At 40.1% G+C, this 22,483-nt stretch overlaps 2 protein-coding genes across 4 annotated transcripts; both read right to left on the reverse strand.

Annotated features, from left to right (window-relative positions):
- Nucleotides 1-843: 843 nt before the first annotated feature.
- Nucleotides 844-6,632, reverse strand: LOC146553227 (uncharacterized). The gene is made up of 2 exons (XM_085253909.1): nt 6,273-6,632; nt 844-3,741 (listed from the first exon to the last, which is right to left on the reverse strand). Exons 1-2 carry the CDS (start codon nt 6,541-6,543, stop codon nt 2,798-2,800), a joined length of 1,215 nt encoding a protein of 404 aa, XP_085110035.1. The 5' UTR covers nt 6,544-6,632; the 3' UTR covers nt 844-2,797.
- A 1,545-nt stretch (nt 6,633-8,177) lies between these two features.
- On the reverse strand, nt 8,178-21,419 carry arhgap30 (Rho GTPase activating protein 30). 3 transcript variants are annotated; one of them, XM_085255092.1, is made up of 14 exons: nt 21,359-21,419; nt 20,422-20,801; nt 18,227-18,329; nt 17,982-18,126; nt 17,810-17,892; nt 16,993-17,100; nt 16,558-16,676; nt 16,290-16,461; nt 16,018-16,115; nt 15,571-15,648; nt 12,900-13,559; nt 11,964-12,076; nt 11,206-11,822; nt 8,178-10,173 (listed from the first exon to the last, which is right to left on the reverse strand). In XM_085255092.1, exons 2-14 carry the CDS (start codon nt 20,507-20,509, stop codon nt 8,841-8,843), a joined length of 3,717 nt encoding a protein of 1,238 aa, XP_085111218.1. In that variant the 5' UTR covers nt 20,510-20,801; nt 21,359-21,419; the 3' UTR covers nt 8,178-8,840. The 3 variants fall into 3 exon arrangements, with proteins under 3 accessions (XP_085111218.1, XP_085111217.1, XP_085111215.1); XM_085255091.1 differs by having other exon boundaries at nt 11,964-12,172; XM_085255089.1 differs by having other exon boundaries at nt 11,964-12,172; nt 12,852-13,559.
- Between the last annotated feature and the right edge of the window lie 1,064 nt (nt 21,420-22,483).

The following is a 22,483-nucleotide window of genomic DNA, read 5'->3' on the forward strand; positions in this document are numbered from 1 at the left end:
GGTTTTATCTTAAAGGGACCATATCGCTTTACTCTTCAAGCATTTACTTATGAGAAGTTTCCAATGTTTCCAGTCACATCAATACAACACACACAGCAGCTGTGAGAGGAGGTTGCAGGGACCATCTATAAAGTGCAACACGACAAAAGAAATCATACACTTTCATAACATTTGAATCTGGATTAATTACAGTATGTTCATCTAAAAGTGTTGTAACCAGAGTCAGGGATTATTTTAAATTCCCACCAGTTCTATGCACCAACACAATGGAGAGCTGCTAAGTTTTAGGAACACCTGAGAGTAAAATTTATATGTGCAGGACGTGTACATATTCAGTTGAAGATTTTTAAATTTTTGTTTCGAGTAACCAGAATGGAGACGATTAGAAATGAATATATCAGAGAGACAGCTCAGGTTGGAGACAGAAAGGCAAAGTGACGTCTTCATTCTCTGCTGACCGCAGGTTTCCCCAACCTTATAAATAGTATATTTGCATGACTGAATCTAGCACCACTGACTAACAATGGGCCGTGAGATCGACGAAAATATCAGTAGATGAGCAGTTTCTGAACTACTCAGATTAGCCTATCTAACACCAACAACCATGCTGCGTTCAAAGTCGCGTAAATCACATTTCTTCCCCATGCTGATGCTTGATTTGAACCGATCCTGCTGACCATGTCTAAAGGCCTAAATGGATTGAACTACTGTCATCTGATTAGATATTTGAGCAGTTATACAGATGTATCTAACCATTTGAAACCCAGAGTTGAAGCTTTAAATGAAAAATGTACTTTCAATTCAAAAAAATGCAATTAACTCATTGTTGTGTTGTCTGCACTTTATTAAACTGTTGGGAAAAACCCCCCACAAAAGACAATGAATACACACACACACACACACACACACACACACAATCAAAATCTCTCGCGCACTTAAAAGTTTTTACTTTTTAATTAAATGTGTGTAATTAAGATCTGACAAGTAATCTTCAGTCACATACAGTTTGTCCTGCTAATAACTACATCACAAGGGCAAATATTAGAAAAGGACCAACCATTTAATTTCTTCAGACATGTTTCAACAACAGATACCAGTATATTTTCAAGGCACTGTAATACTTCTGAGTACAGAAGTATGACAAAGTTACAAACACACCAATCACAGTTTTCTTTGAGTATTTGTACAGTCATTGAAGAATTAAAAATTAAGAAGAAATAAGGTAGCTAAAACTTCCAAATGAAACATTTTCTTGAACAAGAATCTAAAACTGCATAAAAATGTCCCAAACACAGAAATGTCTACTAAACAGTAACACACAAATGGCTTATGGAAAAAAAAATGTTTCCACATCTGTGAATTTGAAAGGGACCTGCAGGGTATCATCAGGCATCCATGTGCCCTGCAACTACAGTGCAATGTCCTCCCTGCACGTGGACTTAAAAGTAGTATAAAACAACGACACACCCCAGTGACCACAGCTGTCCATGTGCGCATCCACGTGGGAGCATAATCAGCATCACGGTTAACATCAATAAACAAACCATTTCTTACTAATCTTTTCAGTTCAATGTGCCATCTAAAGAGTGCTGGTTCATATAAGTTGTTGGAGTTAACCACAGAAGCTGTTCTCAGAGAAATGAGTGCAGACACCCTCCAGGAAGCCCCTGACACGACAGGAACATCTACACTACACAGTCTGCTGGTGGTATGTTTGGGGAAACTGAAAACAAAGACCAAATATATTCCTCTGAGCCCTTCACACGTCACCACGCTCTTGCAGTTTCAATGCCTGAGAGAATCGTTTGCTACTCAGACTGCATTTAAAGGCCATCTAATATTTATATGAGAACACAGAAAAAGAAAATCTTCCCCACCTCTCTAGTAGTTCCTACTCGCGGCATGAGAATCAATCAATAGTTGACATTTATGGAAGTTAAACTGTTAACTCTTGCATCAACACCAGAATGCCTTTATTTATCAGTTAGTGGTTATTTTTTAGTTTCTGTTTTATTTAATTTATTCTGTCTGTGTAGGTTGTGGTGGTTGTGGTCAAATAAGGTCAAACTTTCATAAAATGTCTTTAATCTTTAAAACTGATTAAAAGTCTGCTGCCTTTGTTTTTTGCAACATTTAGGAATTGTTACTGCTGTGGGGGATTCTAAATATCTAATTATACCTCTGACCTCACTTTTACATTTCACATCTACATCACATATGGTCGTGAAAAAGAGAATGAGCTGCCTAGTCAGAAAAATTAGATAATAAACTCAAATTATTCATGTCCAGTTATTTACAAATCAATACCTATTATCTGTTACCCATCAATACATATTACCCACTACTATATGTTTTTTTTTTTCAAAAACACAATAATATTCCCTTAAAAGTAAATAATCTCCAGAGCAGTGCTTCTTTTTTTAGGTTAATTGTGATCATGCCATTAGGAAAAAAAGACATAGAAACTTTTTTCAAAAATAACAGTTACGATGTTTTTTATGTTTAGATTTCCCAGGAGATGAAGTTTGTCACATTAATGGGACAAAATGTCAAATTATATTAGTTTTATGTGTAATATCTCACAAAGAGGTGTGCGTCCAATGGAAAAGCAAGACAAAGCAAACGATAAATGTAATGACTCTAATGCATCTGCCCCCCTGTAATGCAAATCAGAGGGCTTTTTATGTTTCTGTTCATTCACTCCAATAAAACTGTCAAAGCACACTTGTAAAATAAAAGGTTCATGCAAATGTTCAAACTACCGCAGTCCATCTCTGAGAGCTGCAGTATCTGATCGCTATCTTCCTTGCAGGTGGATCTCTTCATGTATTTTGAGGTTACCAAGCGCCGTGAAGCTTTTACCGCACTGCCTGCAGCTGTACGGCTCCAGCCCGCTGTGGAACCGCTCGTGTCTGAGGCAGTTGTCCTGCCTCGAAAACATCTTACCGCAGATTTTGCAACTAAACGGCCTCTCCCCGGTGTGCACGCTTTGGTGCGTCCTCAGCCGGGTCTTCTGGGTGAAAGATTTCCCACACTCGAGGCACCTGAAGCGTTTGGAGGGTTGGTGGGTGGCTACGTGTTTCTCCAATTGAAACAGGCACGAGAAACTCTTGTTGCACAAAGAGCAGACGTAGACTTTCTGATTAGGTCTGCACACCTTCATCACCCTTTTGGCTTTAAAGACATCTCTACTCTGGTTAGGAGCGTCAGCATTTGAACTTGCTGAGATTGCTGCGGCTGTTTCCACGTGAGGCAGAGGGAGTAACGGCTCAGCTCGCAAGCAGTCACCCTGACTGCCTGCAGGGGGTGAAATACATCTGAACTCTTTAGTATGAACAGACTCTAAAGCGATGCCTCCCATACACGCGGGGTGCGTCTCTACCTCCGCTCTCACTGGCGCGCCTGCAGTTTCCTCTGTGGTAGACAGTAAAGAATTATAGGAACTTTCTGTGTTGCTCTGAGGAGAATACTGATCAGCGCCAGAGGGGAGGATCTGCATGTGCTGCTGCAACGCCACAGGGTTACTCTCAAACATGCTACAAGCAGGCCACATCAAGTCATCCTGCTCTGCCTTGAAGCAAACACCTGTTCTCGCCGTGTTGTCTTCTGTTTCGATGTTAGCAGGTTCATCCTCTGGCTCGTGCTTCACCACTGGCCAAATGTTTTGGCTCTCTTCTGTCACATTTTGGGCAGTTTTTGGTTGAAGAGACACTGCAACCATGTCCTGAGCTTCCTTTTTGTCTGCATTTAAAAGGATGACAACCGTGTTAACACTCGATTTCAATTCTCAACCAACAAATGCAAGTCAACAGAGCATCTAACCAGTTTCACCAGTAGAAGTGTTTTAGTGCTGCTGTTTACCGGAAATGGTTAGACATGTCAGCCACAAAAGGATGCTTCCTGATAAACTCAGGTTTTACAAAGTTTAGAAAGTCCCTGATATACTGCAATAAACTGTTTTTATCTTCATAAGTTCTTGAGTTTTATCTGACTGATATATTGCTAAAAAAGATTCAGTCAGTTTAATCTGAAAATGAAATGAATGTCAAAGAAAATGAATTTCTTTGATTCATCGAATTGGACCAAGACATAATAAAAAAAATATCCCAGCAGTTAGAAAGACAGTGTACAGAAATTTATATTTAACTATCTTTATAAATGAACTACAAAGACTAAAATAAATTGTTGGTAAAGGATTCAGTCACCTATAACCTATACCTGTACATACAAATTTCGGTTGTTTATGTTTATAGGACCACCCTGTGTCTTCCTTTTATATTTTATTTTCCCTTGCTGTAAGAGCTCTGTAACATCGAAATTTCCCATCGGTGGGATAATAAAGATTTATTCTATTCTATTCTATTCTATTCTAATGCACTCTTGAGCCTTAACCTCACATCAGATGACCTCAGTGGGTCAGATGATAGGGTTAGGCAAGGTCTCAACGTGGTTTCACCTAAAACATCTGGAGGTAATGACCTTGGCTCATGTCATGAGGAAGTGAAGAAGCCCCTTGGATGAGGGGTGAAAGGACTAAATGAAACAAAAAGAAATGGAATGTGGGGCCTCCCTGCTGCTGCATTGGTGGTTCTTTGTGTCCGGGGATGGGCGTCCAGGTACGCACTGGCTCACTCCTGGTGGCTGCTTGTCGGGGCCTGGAGCCTGGGGCTCGCTCGGCCTCTGGGCTTGGGGCTCGGTCACTCTGGCACAGCTGGCTGCCGGCGGAGCTCACGGGCACGTCACTGCAACCCCCCCTGGCTTCTGCTCCGCGGCTGCTGAGTGACCCCTCATCTGGGGCTCTCCTCAGCTCTTTCCGGGAGAGTGGCACGGCTGCCCCTCTGTTGGTCTTCCTTAGTCTCTTGTGCTCTGAGGGCCTCTGGATGTCTGGAGCCTGAATCTCCTCCATACCTGCTTCATGCCCTGGAGGACGAGGCTATGGCCCCCCACACCCTCTAGCAGGGACCTTTAAAAGGGACCTTTTAAAACAAGTGCGTTCATGCTCACAGGTGTACACACGGGTGCTCACACACACACAAACTACACCCTTTTTGGCTCCTACCTCAAAGCACACTGTGTGCTGTCGATCCTACGTGCTGCACAATAATGTTTAATATTTAGTATTTACTGTTATATTCACATAGATCATCGTGATGTTGTTTATTCTATTGCTCTCTTTTTTTGCTTGTTTTCTCTATTTTTCTTTCTCAACAGGTGATCCAGGTCATTGATATATGTATTTTTTGTCTGTTTGTTTTGTTGGTTTTTGTTTTTTGCCCTTTATCACAGTTTCTCTTCCCCACTGTTTTTCTTTCCCTACCTCTGTTTCTCCCCTTTCATTTCCCCAGTGACGTCTGTCCCATGTGTAACAAGTGAAAATAAAATAAAATTAACACTAAAAACAAAGTGAATCAAATAGACCAATACGGCAGGGCCGGGATGGTCCATTTGGTAAAGTAAATCCTTTGGACAACTTTCTTGGCCTTTAGACAATAATTCTGATCTCAAAAGAACCAAACGGGACAGGCGCAAAAAAAAAAGTCCAGTAGCTTTCTCCTTAGACTGTTACTGCTTGACATAAGCAGGGCATCCTCCATCTGTGCTTTTAAGTCTGGACTTTAACTTCCCTTTACTCTTTCCATTTGAAATGGATTTTCAAATGAGGAGTGGAATCACCATTTTAAATGTTATTAGTAAATCGTGGGTTTTTGAAACCATTTACTTATTTCTATTTTTTCATATTGAGTTTAAAAAAAAGATTTTGAAAATTAGTTTTTTAATTTGGAATTCGAAAATAGTTTTTGAAATGAGGTTTTTATTGAGAGTTTAATTCTTTTTTTGTGAAATTCATATAAGTATTTATTGATGGATTACTAATTAATTTTGAAAACTAGATTTTAAAATAGTGTTTTTATTTAAAATAAACTACTGAAGTAATGTATTATTTAATAATGTTTGAATAAATACAATTATTTCAAAAATGAATTTACAAATGCAGAATTCATTATTTAAGCACAGAATTCTTTGTTTTGATGCGTGTGGCTCTTGTGGTCCTCCATTAATCAAAGCAACGTTTCAGTGTGCTTTATGAATACATTTCACTTACTAATGATTCATACTTCAGCCGAACCTAAACTTGAACCATCACAACATGACAGGGATGATCATTTATGTTCTAATGTGCAGTAAACCTTTTTATAAGCAAAGGAAGTTAAAATTTGAGATTTTTTTGAGTAAGGTTCGTTTAGTCGGTTCCAGATGTTGCCGTTTCTTACCCGTTCGGAGCACCAGTTCCTCGGCTGTAGTCTGCGTATGTTTGGCTTCTGTAGCTGTGCTTGCGGCAGCTTCTTGAGCTTTCTTGAGCTCAGCCTCTATCAGCTTCAAACTTGCTCGGAGCTCCTGATTCTCATCTTCCCTCCGACTCAGCTCCAGGCGCAGGACCAGACTCCCGTCTTCCACCAGCTTCGTGATTTCTGCCACCGCCGCCTTCGCCAAGACGTCCATGATGGCTGCGACCTGCGCAGGAAACGACGAGGGAAAAGACATCCTATGACCCGAAGATTAAACCTCAGCTATAAGCTGAACTACCAGCTGATGCATGTGGTGAGATCCAACTCCCCTGCTGTTATTTTGGTTCCCTTCCGGGAAAATGAAAAGGCGGATATGATGTAAAACCGACGGCTGTAAAACTTCTAATAAACATAATGATGATTATAAATCTCTCATAATAAACGGAGCAGTGTTCTCTAATGTGTCTTATATATATATGTATATATATGTGGATGTGTGTATATATATGTGGATGTGTGTATATGTGGATATATATATATATATATATATATATATATATATATATATATATATATATATATATATATATATATATATATATATATATACTGTGTATATATACTGTGTATATATACTGTGTATATATACTGTATATATATATACTGTGTATATATACTGTATATATATATACAGTATATATACTGTATATATATATGTGTATATATATATATATACAGTATATATATATACATATATGTATATATATATACATATATATATATATATATATATATGTATATGTACTGTATATATATATATATATACATGCAGATAGATAGATAGATATACACACACACATCTCTCTCTATGTATAGATAGATAGATAGATAGATAGATAGATAGATAGATAGATAGATAGATAGATAGATAGATAGATGTATATATGTATGTATATATAAAGACACATTAGAGAACACTGCTCCGTTTATTATGAGGGATTTATAATCATTATGGCTCAGGTGGTGAGGTTGGTGGGCAGGGGTGGGGTGTGTGAGAACAGTGTTTGTTTGCAGTCCGAATGGCCCCGGGAAGAAGCTGTTTGTGTCTGGGGGTGTCGACCAGAGGGCAGTGGGCCAAACAGGTAGTGAGTGGGATTCAAGGGGTCACCTGTGAAGAGAGGCAGAGGGCAGCCAATGTTTTTTTTTGTTGTTGTTTTTTTTTTGGGGGGGGGGGGGTGTTAATTACCCTCTGCTCATCCTTCCTGTTGTCAGTTGTGGCCACTGCGTACCAAACACCCAGATAGTTGGAGTCCACGCTCTCCACTGAGGACCAGTAGAAGGCTAGCAGGAGCTTCTGGTTCAGGTTATTCTTCCTTACGACGCGGAGTTATTTCAGCCGCTGCTGGACCTTCTTCTTTATCTTATGGTCGACGGAGATGTGAGTGCCCAGAAACCTAAAGATGGAGACAGAATCCAACCATTCTCCCTTTATAATAAGAGGGGAATGAACCTGTCTGTGCCTTATGAAGTCTATTATGAGTTCTTTTGTTTTAAAGACCGTCAGCTTCAGGTTACAGAAGCAAAACAGAATACATGTGTGTGAGTGAGAGGGAGGCAGGTAGAAAAAGGTGAATATGTAAGGAGAAAAGGTAGTGCAAGGTGGATAAATGCAAGGGGTCAACCATCAAAAGCAATGAACAGTGAAGTCGAGTTATTTTTCAAGTGATTTTTGAAGCTTGAAGAAGTTATTTTAATGGTTTTTTGTATTTTGTAAGCAAATACCAGCAGCATTTTTATAACGTAACAATAAAGGCTATTTATAACTTCAGCACCAACACTTTGTTTGCTCTGATGAAGTTTAAATAAAGAAGGATTGAAGAAGACACAGCATATTGAAAACATGTTTTATTCACACAATGCAAAACAACTTTGGATCTGTTGACATCATATTCCTGCTAAATGATATGATATAGTCAATGCATCTTTTTAAACACATTTGTATTTGGCATCAAACCTCTATTTTTATGTACACTTTTCTGTAACGAGAGAGAAAACTCGTTACTCGTGCAAACACCGAGTGTAACAGGGAGTGTATTCAATGCGAATATTTTTTACTTTTAGATTAGCAACCCAGACTCTAGCAGTTCATCCAGATGGTTTGTCACACTGGAGCAGCACTTCGGCACTTCAGTGTTTGTCATCTGTTTCAGTTTATTCCTCTTAATATCAGGATTCAAGATGCTGACCGCGTAAATCCAACCCCAGCATCTGATTCCCTTTATATCATCTCAGCGGTCTATTCTGTTCTGGTAAATGAACGGAGAACAAATCTTCCCTTGAACAATATTTATATTAGACAACTATTGGTTATGACTGCACGTCGAGTTTATGCATTCTACAAAGAAACACAGAAACGGCTAAATCAGTTGCCTTACACAAGCAGGGCTGCTGTTGCTGTAATGTATAATGGAATAAATTCACCCCTCTATATAAGAAAATACAGCCTTTAACTCTGTGTGGGGAAAACTAGTTTGTACAATTCAAACCTCTACGTCACTTCCCCAGCGCGTCTGCCTCCGCCTCTCCTTCTCTCACCCTCTCTTTCTCTCTCCTCATGGTTGCAATGGCCACAGCCTCATCAAAGCACATGCTGAGGGGACTGTTTCTGACTTCGGCCCTGTCCCTCCTCCCCTCTCTCTCCCGGCTATCTCCCCTGAGCTTTGGACTCTCTTTCTTCTCAGAGCCCTCGTCGCTCTGGTCTCCGTCCTTGTCCTGCTCTCCTGGGACTCTCAGCGTGTTGTCTCTCCCTCTGTCGCCGTCTCTTCTCTCTCTTTGCTGCTGCTGCTGTCGGATGGTCAGGGCGGTGATTCTGCAGTGCTGCGGCTTCGGAGGCACCACCGGCACGGCTTTAACTTGGTAGATCTTCGGCTGTGAGGAGACCAGCGTGCTTCCGACACCCTCTAAGGGGCCGTCACTCTTCTCACTCTCTCTTCCCTCTTTCATATCAGAGCCCACCTCTTTAAATTGGTTATCTTCACTTGGCGTAGTTTCAAGTTGCTCATCGGCTGTCTGTTTACCATCGCTCTCATTCTCTGGCTGATCTGAAAACGCTTCTGCTGTGACATGTTCCTGAGAGTCTTCCTTGCTGGCCATCTTCTCATGAGTTTCTCTCTGGGTCTCATCTTCGTTAAACTCTTGTTGCATTTCTAAACTTGTTGGCGCTCCTTCAGCCGTCTCAACTGGTTCACCGTCTATTTCTATCATACCTTCCGTCTTCTTCGCCTCCTCTTTGTCGTCTTCCACCATTTCCTTTGATCCGTGCTCTTCGTCCTGTTCATCTTTTACCAAATGTTCTTGCCCAACATCACCCTCCCTCTCAGACTGCGCCTTTTCCTCATCTTCTATCACTTCAGATACAATGTCCTCAAGTTCTTCCCAAATGTCATTGTGTGTCCCACAGATTTGGGTATCCTGCTCATTGCTACTGTCGTGTTCTCTGTCAGCTTTTCCCTCTGAGGTTTCTTCCCTCATTCTCTCGTCACTTTCCTCTATTTTCAGTACAAACTGTTCACACATGTCCTCCATTTCATTGCATATCACACCATTCTCCCCCTCCTTATTGTCTCTCTCTGTTGTACCCCCTCCATTACAGCTTCTGGTATGATTTGTTGATTCAGTTTCTTTCTGGTTCATCATTTCCTGAGATGGACAATCGCTGTGAGCAATTTCAACTACTTCCTTCACCTCCTCAACGCTTGTGCCAGCCACAGTGCTGGATTCGTCAGCGTCCTCGGTGACTGGCAGTGGAAACTCTGTACAGCAGGTTGTTGAGGATATTTCACTTTCAGTATCTTTCATAATATCCAGATGTTCCTCTGTTTCTCTGCTGCAGATAGTTAAGAGACAAAAACAGTTTAGACGCGTACAATATAAGTGAGACTTTAAGACATATTAACGTTTGTTTATAGAATTTTTTGAGCTCTAATTTTGAGCTTCTTCTTTAATATTTCTTCCTGATTTAATTAAACTTGTAGCAGTTTGTTCTTGTAGCATTTCTCAAGCTGATGACACAAAGTTTAATGTATCAAAAGAGAATTCCCCTCAGTTTGTTATGATTTTCTAATGGAGGGACGGGAAGGACATGTGGTGCTATCTGCCACACTGTACTTTTAATCTTTTTCCACCAGGGGGTGCACACAGGTTTCAGGCATTAGCCTTCAAATCATCCAAGTAGTGGCCACTGTGACCACACAACTTAACTACAGGATACTGGAAAACAAATCACCACAGCAAAACAAGAGTGAAGTGATTATAGTGTCTTTTGAAAAGTGTGCAGTTCGGTTTCTTCTCCAAAATCAGCCACAAAAACATAACTGACATGTAAACCTTTTCAAGTTTATATGTTAAGCATGCTAGCACTATTTACATCTTTCTCATTCATGTGGAATAACGTTTCTCATAAGTAAGGTCAAATAGCCTGTTCACTCTCCATTCTATTTCTGTTTGGCCTTCTCAAACTCCTGAGGGAAATATCTGGGTCATTACAGTCTAAAGGTTTCACCGGCTGACTGTTGTCTGGGTATATTCAGATTATTAGGTTGCTGGACCCAGTTGCAGAGAAAGATGAAAACAATAAGGCGAGTTTAAAATCAAAATAACGAACTGAAAGATGCTCAAACATCATATGTCAGACAGGTGGTGCAGAACCTGGTCACATTCTAATTAAACATCAAGCATTTAAGCTACAATCACACACACTGTTGTGGTTTTCTGACTCACTGTTAGTGTAAAATAACAGATAAAATAGTTGTTGTTGTGCTTTTTCTGTCTGCCAGTCAGGAAAGATTAAGACAAAAATGCACATGCATGGTAACTATAATGATAAATACTAAAATCTGAGATTGTAATCAGTTGTCACCTTTGCACGTCGTTTTCCAGCTGGTCTCCTTCCTGATGAACTTTAGTTTCCTCTTGTTTTTCTATCATCTCCTTTTCATCCAGTCCATTTTTATCTTCTCTGTCGTTCACTTCTACCTGCTCCCGCTCTCCCGTAGTTGTTTCTGTACATGCCGAATGTTCAGTTTTCAGTGACTGGCAGTCTCTTTCTTCAGAGCTCTCTATGTAATGCACAGAAACGCTATCATGAGGGGAACTTTCCTCTCCATCAGTTTCAGGTTCCAACCCAGAGATTGTGTTCAAAAAGAAATCCGGTGGAAGGCTTTTAACGAACATGCTCTCGTCTTCCTCGCTACTGTACTCGTTATCACCAATGTCATCCCCCATAGCCTCGTCTTCAGATGAAGACTCATCCGGTCCGTGGACAGGCGAGGTCATGTAAGGCAGGCTGAGGGATTTTGTGTGTCGACTGTGCAAGTCGAGACTGAGCGGTCTGTGTGGGTTTGACTCGCTGGGACTTTGAGGGCCTGGACGCAGGCGTGACTGTGGCTCTGGAGGACAAGGAGAAGTCTGAACTTGAGCCATTGATTCATACTCATCGTCTGAGTGACAAGGAGGTTCAACAGAGAACTCCTGCACCTATTGGGGAAAAAAGAGGAACCACATTAAAAAGCTTTCACAAATACAGCGTAATACTGCTCCTGTGCAAATAACCATTTTCTTCTGCAAACCTCCAACTTCTTATGTGCTAAGAAAGATTTGCAACCATAAAAAACACACCTGATAAGAGACACTGCAGTCCATATGGTCCATTCCACTGCAGTCCATTTGGTCCAGGAATTCAAAGTTGTCTTGAATGTAGCCAAACATATTCTGGTTGTCGCCTGCCACCTCTGTTGAGTTGAGAACATCAGAAGCATTGAACTCTCCATTATCTTCATGCTGAGTGTCCTCTGGCTGAAGCTCGGACGTCTCACTAACTTTCATTTCTGTCAATGAAACAACGATCATGAGTTAAATTCATTTGTTGCACTGTACTTGCAATAGTTTAATTCTAAGACAGCTGCAGAAAAACAAAGAGAAAAAACTAATTTCTGGGGAAAATACAAGCGTAAGATTATTGGGCTTATTTTTTGACTGATTCTCAAAATGTGCTTGGAGGAAATAAATAAAAACAAAAATGCTCAAGTATTTTAAAAGACTATAGTCAAAGGTTGGGGCAAAAAAGACTTAGAGCAGTTGAATGGATGTCATCCTTCAGATTACCCTAATGTGGTAATTTGCACAAAACACATACAGAAGTCAGATTGGCAAGTATTTGGTATTCCTGTTAAAGGGCACCATCGAAAAAGTTGAAGGTCAAACGTTTGACCCGTTTATGAAACTTAGCAGAACTGTTTGTGGAATTTTATATAAAACCACATTAAAACTCAGGGTTACATTACAAAAAGTCAACAAAGAGAAAAATCGCTAGTCCCCCTGGGAGTGTTTCCTCGATAGGTGCACCGGAGGTCTTGACTATTTGTACCAAATTTTAAAGAAATCTTTGTAGTAGCAGCTAAGACGTTTAAGTTTGAACCAGAAAATCAATAACTGATGTGCAAAACAGTTATTATTTGCAGTCCTTGTAAGAAAAAGTGGTCATTGTAATAAAAAAGTTCAAATTACCCATATATTCATCATCTTCAACATTTTGTTCAGCATTTTTGGCATCACCTTTGTTATCTTCTTCTGAGTTGGACAGGAGGCTTTTGGCTCGTTGTCTCTTAGGTTCATCTCCTTTCTCTTCTGCTCCTTTTTCCGTTTCCTCCTCAGCACCACCTGCTGCCACCGAATCCTCTGTCGTCTCCACGTCTTCTGCACTGCTTTTCTCCTTTTCACTTTTCACTTCCTCCTCCTCCTTCTTGGTTTCTTCCACATTCCATTCCATTACTCTGCTTACCTTTTTCGCTGCCTTTTCTGCTCCCGCCTTGTCACCCCCGTTTTTGTCTCTACGTTGTATGATCCTGTCAGCTCCGCCCCCTTGAAGAACCCCTAAAGCCAGGTTAGAGGTGATATGTAGTGGCACAGTAACCATGGTGGGTCCTGTGATGTGCATGGCTGCTCTCCGACCAGCTTTAGTGGATATTCCTGGAGATCTGGACTGGACAGTATCATTGCCTGCTAATCCTAAACCTTCTGGATCAAGAGCTGTGTAGGTACCCTGTACGCCTGCACCACCGCTTACTAGCCCTGTTCCCCTGCGGTAGGTCACAGCATATTCACTGGCACCTAATCCACCTGAAGATACTGGGAGCTCAGAGACAGCCTGAGGGGTGGTAGTGACAAGGGGAGACATGCTGGTGGAAGGAGGGCGCTGGCCAGGACGCCTGGTACCTAAAAATATAATGACAAATAAGTTTAGCCTAAGTGAAAGGTAAAGTTGAGTCTAAATTTTGATATTATCTGCAAACAATAATTTGAATCAACAATGAATCCTCCAAGATTGACAGAATCAAGTTTATGCATGATTATCCATGTTGAAACACCCGACTGTGCACCTTGGGCACTGACTTGATCTCAACTAATTTCACTGGGCTGGACTGAACCATGACCTCTTGACTGTATTTGTGCTTTTGGTGCTTTTTGGAGTATTTTGAGCTTATCTAATGATGTGGCTTTCTTTTTGCTTACTTGTATTTTTAAAAAAAACCCACAAAAGGTCTGTGCTCCAGGTTTGACAAGTGAAAATCTAGTAAAGTATACTTTTCACCAGTGTGGCAAAATATTCTCACAGCAGTTTGTAAAATAATCGTGTTTTTCCTGTTCACAAATATCCCATTTCTATGTTCACATACTTATTCATTCTATTTGTATTTATATTAGAGGGGAGGTCTTGATGTGTTACATTTCTACCTTCTGTTTTTCAAACATGAGTTTGTGTATGTCTGATACCAACTTCATTCATGTATTTTCTGTTGTGTTTTCATTTACTCCAAACGATCTTATATGTAGGGATTTTTTCCAGGTACACAAAATCATTTCTCTTGTTTAAGTGGAGAAAAAGTCCACATTTGGAGACTTAGGGATTGGAGGTGCCAATGGGTATTTTAGGACATTTATTTTAACTGCTCTATTAAGAGTTTGTTAGAGATTTGTTAGTTCCACATGGTGTACGGTAGGTTAAATATTAACAACAGCAGTGACTCCAGACATGCTCATAAAAGTATGGCACAAGTTTGACTATCGCATGGACAAATGGCCTGCTCAAAGTGGAGCACTTTTGAACACTGTAAATTTTCAGAATCAGAATCACGTTTTTTGCAAAGCTTTTACACAAACGGGGAATTTGTCTTGGTGTCATTGATACAGAAACAGAATATGTAGTATTTACAGTATATATAATCTATATTTCTCTATATAAATACACTAAATAAGAATATATACTAAATGCCTACAGATGTTAGAATATAAATTAAAAATTAAATGAAGGTTATGGGTGGGGAGGCAAAATGTAGGTAGAACATGATGTGCAAAGCGCTGTTTTGTATGTAAAACCTTAATAATATTTTAAGATTTACCGCAAGTTTCTACGTCCATTACTTTAAAAAACATAGCCTCTCCAAACTGAATGATTCATTTTGATACACTCTGTACATTAGCTTCAAATTTACGCTAGCTCTCATGGGAAAAAACGAATCAGCTGGTGTCTATAAACGTTAATGGATTTTACATTTTGTCACGAGACTGGGTTAAATTCTAGCATTTTACTTTGTGCTACTTAAGATTAATTTGCATGTGTCACTCTTTGCATTGCACTGATGCAGTCTATAAATGTTTCTAGCTAGCCATTCTTGCTAGTGGTTGTAGTTAAACCGCTAGTAAATGTGGTCACTTCTTACTTCAAAATATGACTTGTAGTCACTGCTGTTAAGGTACTCTGAGACATCAGTAAGACTAGAAAAATTAAAAGCACTATATAAATACCAGCACAGTCCAAAAACTGCAATGGGGATGGCTTAATTGCTTCAAAGCGGGACTTTACGAAATGGCATGTAAAAGTGCTTTTTTCTTCAAGACATTAGAAAACAAACTCCATTCAACTCTATTGTGTGGTGATGGTGGAAGAAGTTCCCAGTCAGCTGTTCACTATCACCAGATGCATTTAAATGAAATTTTATCTACTCGTTTTCTTCTTATACGTAAGCACTGTGAGTTCACATTTTAACAAACCTCAGAGTCTTACAGCTTAATCAAATCAAACAAATTAAATCAACATTTCAAATTCTTTATAGAAGAGTTTATATCTAAATAAATATGAAATTCACTTACTTCTTAACATTTTTACTGCATTTAATTATTTTTCTAAGTAACAAATTCATCATTTTAATGTTTCAGAAGACGATACCTTCATTTGGATAGGATGGGGAGCTGAGGGAGTCCATGCTTCTTGCAGGTCTCAGAGCAGGCCTTTCTTTCTCTGGAGCTGAAAAAATATAAAAATTATTTCTAAGATAAGTGAGATAATATATAGAGAGAAGCTGTTGGAACTGATCTATGGGAGACTTAAAACTGATGTCCAAAACAGCAGCCAGCAGCAACAGTTTTCTAAAAGTACATTAATAAAATGTGCCAAAATACAAACAAATTATATTTACATTTTTAAATATTAATATTTAAAAATATGTGAGTTTGAATGTCATTTTAAATGTTGCTATTTCCTAAAAGTGAGAAGAAATTAGAAAACAAACCAAAGAGAATAAAGTTGTCAACACGCAAACCTGTTTATGGAAAAGGAGAAATTAACTTAGTAGGAATAAATGATGTGACTCATTTCTATGTGAAGGTTTTGTACCTTTGGTTGAAGGTTTGTGTTTTCGCCGTGGATCCGGGAATCGTCCTCCAATGTTAAAGATGGACATCCACTTCCTGCCTTTAAGGGATCCTTTCCTCCTGAGGCGAGCAAGACACGCACATTTGCAAGAAGTTTATATGAAAAGAAATGTTATTTTCTAACATACAAGCATCACTTGTTCATTCACCTGATACTCTAAAAAGTGTAAGCGACTAAGATTTTGTGTATAACGGACAGTAATGGTGACCCAGATAAAGAAATGGTTTACTCACTTGTCTGTGCCTTCAATGATGGCATGGTAAGGTCTTATGGGAAGTGGACCATCTCCTGGACTGATGTTCCCATAGCTACAAGCTGGGGTGGGAACAGGCCGGAATAAACATTCCTCCGTGTTGGGGAATGCTGATGGGGATGGGAGGGACTTCCTTCTCTCGTTTGATATGTCTGAAGAGGTCAGAGGAAAGATTTTAAGCTGTGGTACATAAGTTTATCGCCTTTCTCTGCACGTGAGTGTCTGTGGATGCACATCTGTGTTCTGACCTGCATCGGGAAACAGCTGAGGGACGTGTGTGAGAATGAACTCCACCACGATGGACTGGACCCTGACCTCCATGAAGGCCGCAGTGCCATTGAATCCTGTCGCTTCAATGTCTTTAGACCTTTTCATACAGATTGATAGATTGGTTTACTGATTGATTATCACAACTGCAAGACATGACTATGTGCTAAAGGAGAAGAAGGAATGGATGAAAACAACAGAAGAACAAAGTGAAGCAGAAAAGGAACAAGGAACAGGTAAGCAAAGGCAGCGGTGCACTATACAAGGTTATTGAATCGCATACAATATAAATTAAAATTACAGTAACTTTCAGCAGTTTATATATATAGTATTTTCCCTCAGAATGAAAGCAGGTAGTGTATCCCTCAGTTCACAAGAGCACATATCTGAGACACACTGATTTTTCATTAACACACCTGAGCAGGTTGGGGGCCCAGACAATGGCCAGGTTCCTGGAGTGCATGTTGGTTTCTGACGAATACGAGGCCATTCTGACAAGATGACGCATGAGAAACTCCAGAGTCCTGTAGGACACACATGATACATGATCAGCTTTTAAATCTGCAGCCTTGTTAGAAACAGTATTATTTTACACATCAACCACATAATAATCAGTATTATCATCTGTAAATGTGGGATTAATGGTGGTTTTCGTAAAGGAAATACTGTTATTGGTCAGTTCTTTACTTTTTAATTGGTAACTGTACTGGACTTTTGGACTGTGTGATCCAACTAAGTGAAGTATTTCAGCCATGTTGAACTGTAATGAGAGCCCAGGGTAGACCCAGGGCTCTCTTGGCTGGCTTTGGAATGCCTTGCATGCCCCTGGAGGACGAGGTGGTTAGGGAGAGAAGAGTGTCGGCATCTGTGCTTATGTTTCTACCCCACGATAATAGATGGATGATGGCGGACCAAAACCGTGCAGTTAGGTTCTGGTCTGCCAGTTCAGCCCATTTATATGTAATTAAGCAGCTTCACGGGGTCCAGTGTTATTATCTGTAAATGTACAGTTTTGTAATATTTTCCTACATGTCTTCCTTGTGGCAGTGAACTAAAATCTACATATAGAAGAATTTACTAAAGCCTACTAATCTCTGATGAAGTAATAAAATTGAGCTGATCTGTTGTGATAGTTACTGGAGAGAAATAAAAGGAGATGCCCTCTGCTTGTGTGCAGAAATACAGGTTATTATATAGTAAAAGTGGCTGTCATTGGGATGCAGAGGGTTGTACCTGTAATGAGGTGCTGGTAGCTCTTTCAGGACATCACCGATCTTTACTAGCCTCTCCTCCTCTAGCTGGATGGCCACAGCTTCCTGTTAGGATATGTGTTATTTTCTGTTTTCATGCCTGTAGACCAGTCAAGGATTTTATTTTGTTTTTTTCGCATGTCTGAGATACTCACAGCAAATTTGTCATACAGCTGATATGTGAGCAGAGGGTTGGGCAGCTCTCTGAAATAAGCTTTACACAAAGAGCTGACACAGTGGATGTCCTGCAGGTACAAATCCTTGTTCAGTTCAGGATTTCCATCACTCTCAAACTCACCCCTGTTTTGAATGATAATAACATAATCGAATATCCATTCAAATATATGTGGATTATATTGTTTATTTACAGGTAAAGGTTGACCACACACAGACATTTTACCTGAGTTTCTGGATATTGGATGACACTCCAGACAACCTGTAGATCCCATCAACAATCCCATGATGCTCCACAAACTCACTGCAGCATCGCAGCACCAGTGGAACTGTGAAAGAAGACTCAAATGAATAACCTGGATATTGGCCTAATAAAAGCATGGAACATGTTCAATCTGTCATCTTTAGATACAAATATTTAGATGAAACTTTATTAATCCCTCGGGTTGCTTCCTAAGGGAAATTCTGGAAATTCGGTACATATACAGTCAATAAGTCTATCAAATCTATAATTTTATAACTAAAGCATACTGATGACTTTTGACTATGAAAATTTGCCCAGTTTCAATTGGTCCACGGATCTTATTGATAATGATCCTCTGACATCTAGAGGTTCATGCAGAGCATCAGGCATATGACTCAAAGACTCCTCGATCAAAACCTATGAAAGACTGTTGTAATGAATATAATTTCCAGGGTTAAAAACCTTTTTAAAAACTTATTTTAGGGTCAAAGTCACCACACCATTTATACTATATATATAAAACTTATATTGTGGTAGTTGAACAGGTTATTTTTAAGTACATTTCTGTAATACTGAGATTTGACAAATACAAACATGAAACTGATTTCAGCCACAGCTTTGTTGTTGTTTTGTCTTTGCTTATTGATAGTGAGAAAAATTAGCATACCAAACTATGACTGTGAACACAGCAAATATTCTGTCTGCTTAAAATAGTTATGTTTCCTTTGTCATTGTTGACATGTGGGCATTTAGCTTGAAGCACAGAAGTGCCAAAGACTACATGGATCCCTGAGAGGAATATTTCTGTTCTAAGGGTCACGGTTAAGTTGGCCAGGTGCACAGCAGATACCTTCCTCGTCCTTTCATCCCATTTATTGACATTATGTCCGATATTTTTTTGTTTATTTCATGTAAGTGGAAACATTACTGACAAGAAATGTGTTGCATCCCTGCTAAAATCTTAAAATACCAGAAAATAAAACAGAAGCTGAAGTGCAAAAATCATTGTTTCTCCAGTTATAGTACCACAAAAAAGTGTTTGCCCCCATCTGATTTCTTAGTTTGTTGCATATTTGTCACAGTTATATTTTATATGTTTCAGATTATCTAACATATTCTAATATTAGACAAAGACAACCTGAATAAATACAAAATGCAGCTTTTAAATTGTAATTTCATTGTTCAATTGTCCCCTAAGCCTCATAATTGGCTTTGCCACCCTTGGCAACAACAACTGCAATGAACATTTGTGATCACTGCAATGAGTTTTTCACTTTGCTCTGGAGGAATTTTGGCTCACTCATGTTTGCAGGATGAATTAATAAAGCCACACTGGAGGGTTTTCAAGCATGAATGGCCAGTTTAAGGTCATGCTAAAGATTATTTCACTATGACACTCCAACACCATTATTTTGGAGTTTTTTAAACCAATCAGAGGTGGACTTGCTGGTGTTTTGGATCACTGTCCTTCTTTTCAGCTCAACTCTGTTTGAGGTTTAGGGCATGAACTGTTGGCCAGACGTTCTCCTTGAGCATTTCTGGTAAAGAGATGGTTCCATCAGTTACAGAACGTCGTGCTGAAGCAGCAAAGCAGCCCCAGACCATCACACTATGCCCACTTATGACTGCTGGTCTGATGTTCTTCCAAAAAAGTCAACCTTTGTCTCATCAGTGCCAGAATACTTTCCCAAAAGTCTTTACCTTTTTTTTTTTTACTTACCCCCAAAGTAATTTGCCCTGCGATGTCCCACGCTTTGCCCACAATGAGTCAGTCGGGGTCACATTATAAAATGATTAAGACTTTTTCAAATGTTTGACTCAGCCTGGTGTGGTTTGACAAGCAAAGTCATAATCTGAACGTTGGCCTTCACGACTTGCCTATGCTTTTAAAAAAAGCATAGGCAAGCACTTTACTGCAGAGTGAGATGCTAAAGAGTTGAGAAACATGAGAAATATCCCATGAAATGTGCTTAATAGCAGGTTGCTTCAGTTTAGTAACACTTCTATGACATGTTTCATTTACATGGTATAAACGGTACTTCTGCTGATGTCTGACACCCATGTGTAAATGATTTATCTCTGCAGGATTGTGTTTAATGCAATGAAGAAAACTATGACAAGTGGAGAAAACAACAATAAGAGCAGGACATGTTTTCTAGTCAGGGTTGCTCACTTACCCTCTTGACCAGAGGTATTTAGATGCTCCAACAGATCACATCCAAACACCTTCTCTTTGTTGCCCCCTTTTCTTCGAACTCTCCTCATCTCTTCCTGTCTTCTCTTTTCACCTCACATTCAGACTGGTCCCCTCTACCCTGCTGGTGACGGTCAGGTTCACTGACTGTCTGTTCTGGATGCGTTGACCAAAATGGTTAAAGTGACGATGACTCTGATAAAACGTTGCACATTTCAGAGGTTTGACTGTGCTGCTGTTGCTTCTGTTTCCTTTGCTTCAGTGCATGTTGTTAGGTGCAGCTTGTTTCCTCTGTGAGCTGCGCTGCATTGGGGCTGTCACGTAAAATCGAGCGTTAGGACATACTTTGTTGTGTCTTCCTCCCTGCAAAAGCAGAAATGATAACGGTTTCGTTGTGGATATAGCAGTTTCACTTTTTAACAATGAACAATCTCACAGTTAAAATCAAACAAACTGCACTGAACGCTCGCCTTGCATATGACGCCTTCACTTCCCCCTGATGCACTCAATTTATTTTCGAATGAAAGGCCACACCCTTGCATCTGTACTTCTCGTATTCACTGAAAAGAGCCCCTGAACGTTTCGCTCCAATCATGCTATAAGGTTTCTCTGAGGTGGTGGACCAACTTAAGCTTCTAATCTCCGCTCCTGCCTGAGGACTACGCTCACTACAGAGCCCGGTCTGTCCTCCCTGCCCTCATGTCAGGGCCATCGCGGCCCTGTTCTCATTTCAGCGGAAGTCGAGCACTGAACATATAGATTCACAGAGACGTTCAAACTCTCTCCCCACTCTCTCCATCTTCCTGACACCTGCCGCTACTCTCCTATCATCCACCACCCTCCCAATCGGTCCACGTTTTTGGAAAGACTTTAAATGTGAGGAAACAAACAAATTAAAAAGCGAACACAAGTGTTCCTACCTTCACTCTGCATCGGCACACAAGTAGCAGCATAAAACGATGACGCAACAAACCACTAAACTTCCCCTGTTTAACTTCCTGAGTGTCTCTCCTTCTCTTGTGCTTTCTCTCTGTATTTGGCCCTCTGTTTCTCCGCCTCTGCTGAGTAGGGAAATCAGTTCATAGTATCTGTACAGTTCATCTATTTCCCTCACATGCGCTGCATTTGTCTCTCTGTGGGCCGACCTCCATCACCCTGACTGAAATAAGTAGATCTGAACGTACCTTAAAGATGAGGGATGAAATCTGATTACATTTTCTTCCATTTTAACAGTTTTACATCATTGCTACATATAAATATAAATAGATTCAGTATGTCAGTGAAATCATAAGATAAACTAAAGCTAGTCACACTGTGCCAATGAAGGAGAAGACAAACACATGAGCAAGAAAAGTAGTTCAGAAATGGTAAATGGCCTGTATTTATATAGCGCTTTACTAGTCCCTAAGGACCCCAAAGCACTTTACATATCCAGTCATCCACCCATTCACACACACATTCACACACTGGTAATGGCAGCTACATTGTAGCCACAGCCACCCTGGGGCGCACTGACAGAGGCGAGGCTGCCGGACACTGGCGCCACCGGGCCCTCTGACCACCACCAGTAGGCAACGGGTGAAGTGTCTTGCCCAAGAACACAACGACCGAGACTGTCCAAGCTGGGGCTCGAACCGGCAACCTTCCGATTACAAGGCGAACTCCCAACTCTTGAGCCACAAAGAACACGAATGCACCACAAAGTAACAAAAGAGTCACAAAGCACTGCAGAGAAACATAAAAAGTCTAGTTGTTTGTGTGTGTGTGTGTGTGTGTGTGTGTGTGTGTGTGTCTACATTACACACTGTGTTGATGCTATTCTTGCAGTATCCTGTTATTTGAAATAAAGCCCTCAAAACATTATGTTTATGATGAGTTTCTGTGGACCTGCTGGACTTTTTCCCTTTTACAGTTCATCACAGATGGTTTCTACTGTAAAAGGTTTAGTTGTAAGAATCCCTGTTAAAGCAGATAAGTGTGGAATACTTATCACACCTGATTGTTCTCCGACTGTTTTTCTCTATAGATGGTTTACCTTCCTTTAC

This window comes from Mchenga conophoros, linkage group LG18 (genome assembly GCF_057382185.1).
Source record: "Mchenga conophoros isolate Kocher_MC1m ecotype Shallow Benthic linkage group LG18, M_conophoros_male_GT1.1, whole genome shotgun sequence".
NCBI classification, from domain to species: domain Eukaryota; kingdom Metazoa; phylum Chordata; class Actinopteri; order Cichliformes; family Cichlidae; genus Mchenga; species Mchenga conophoros.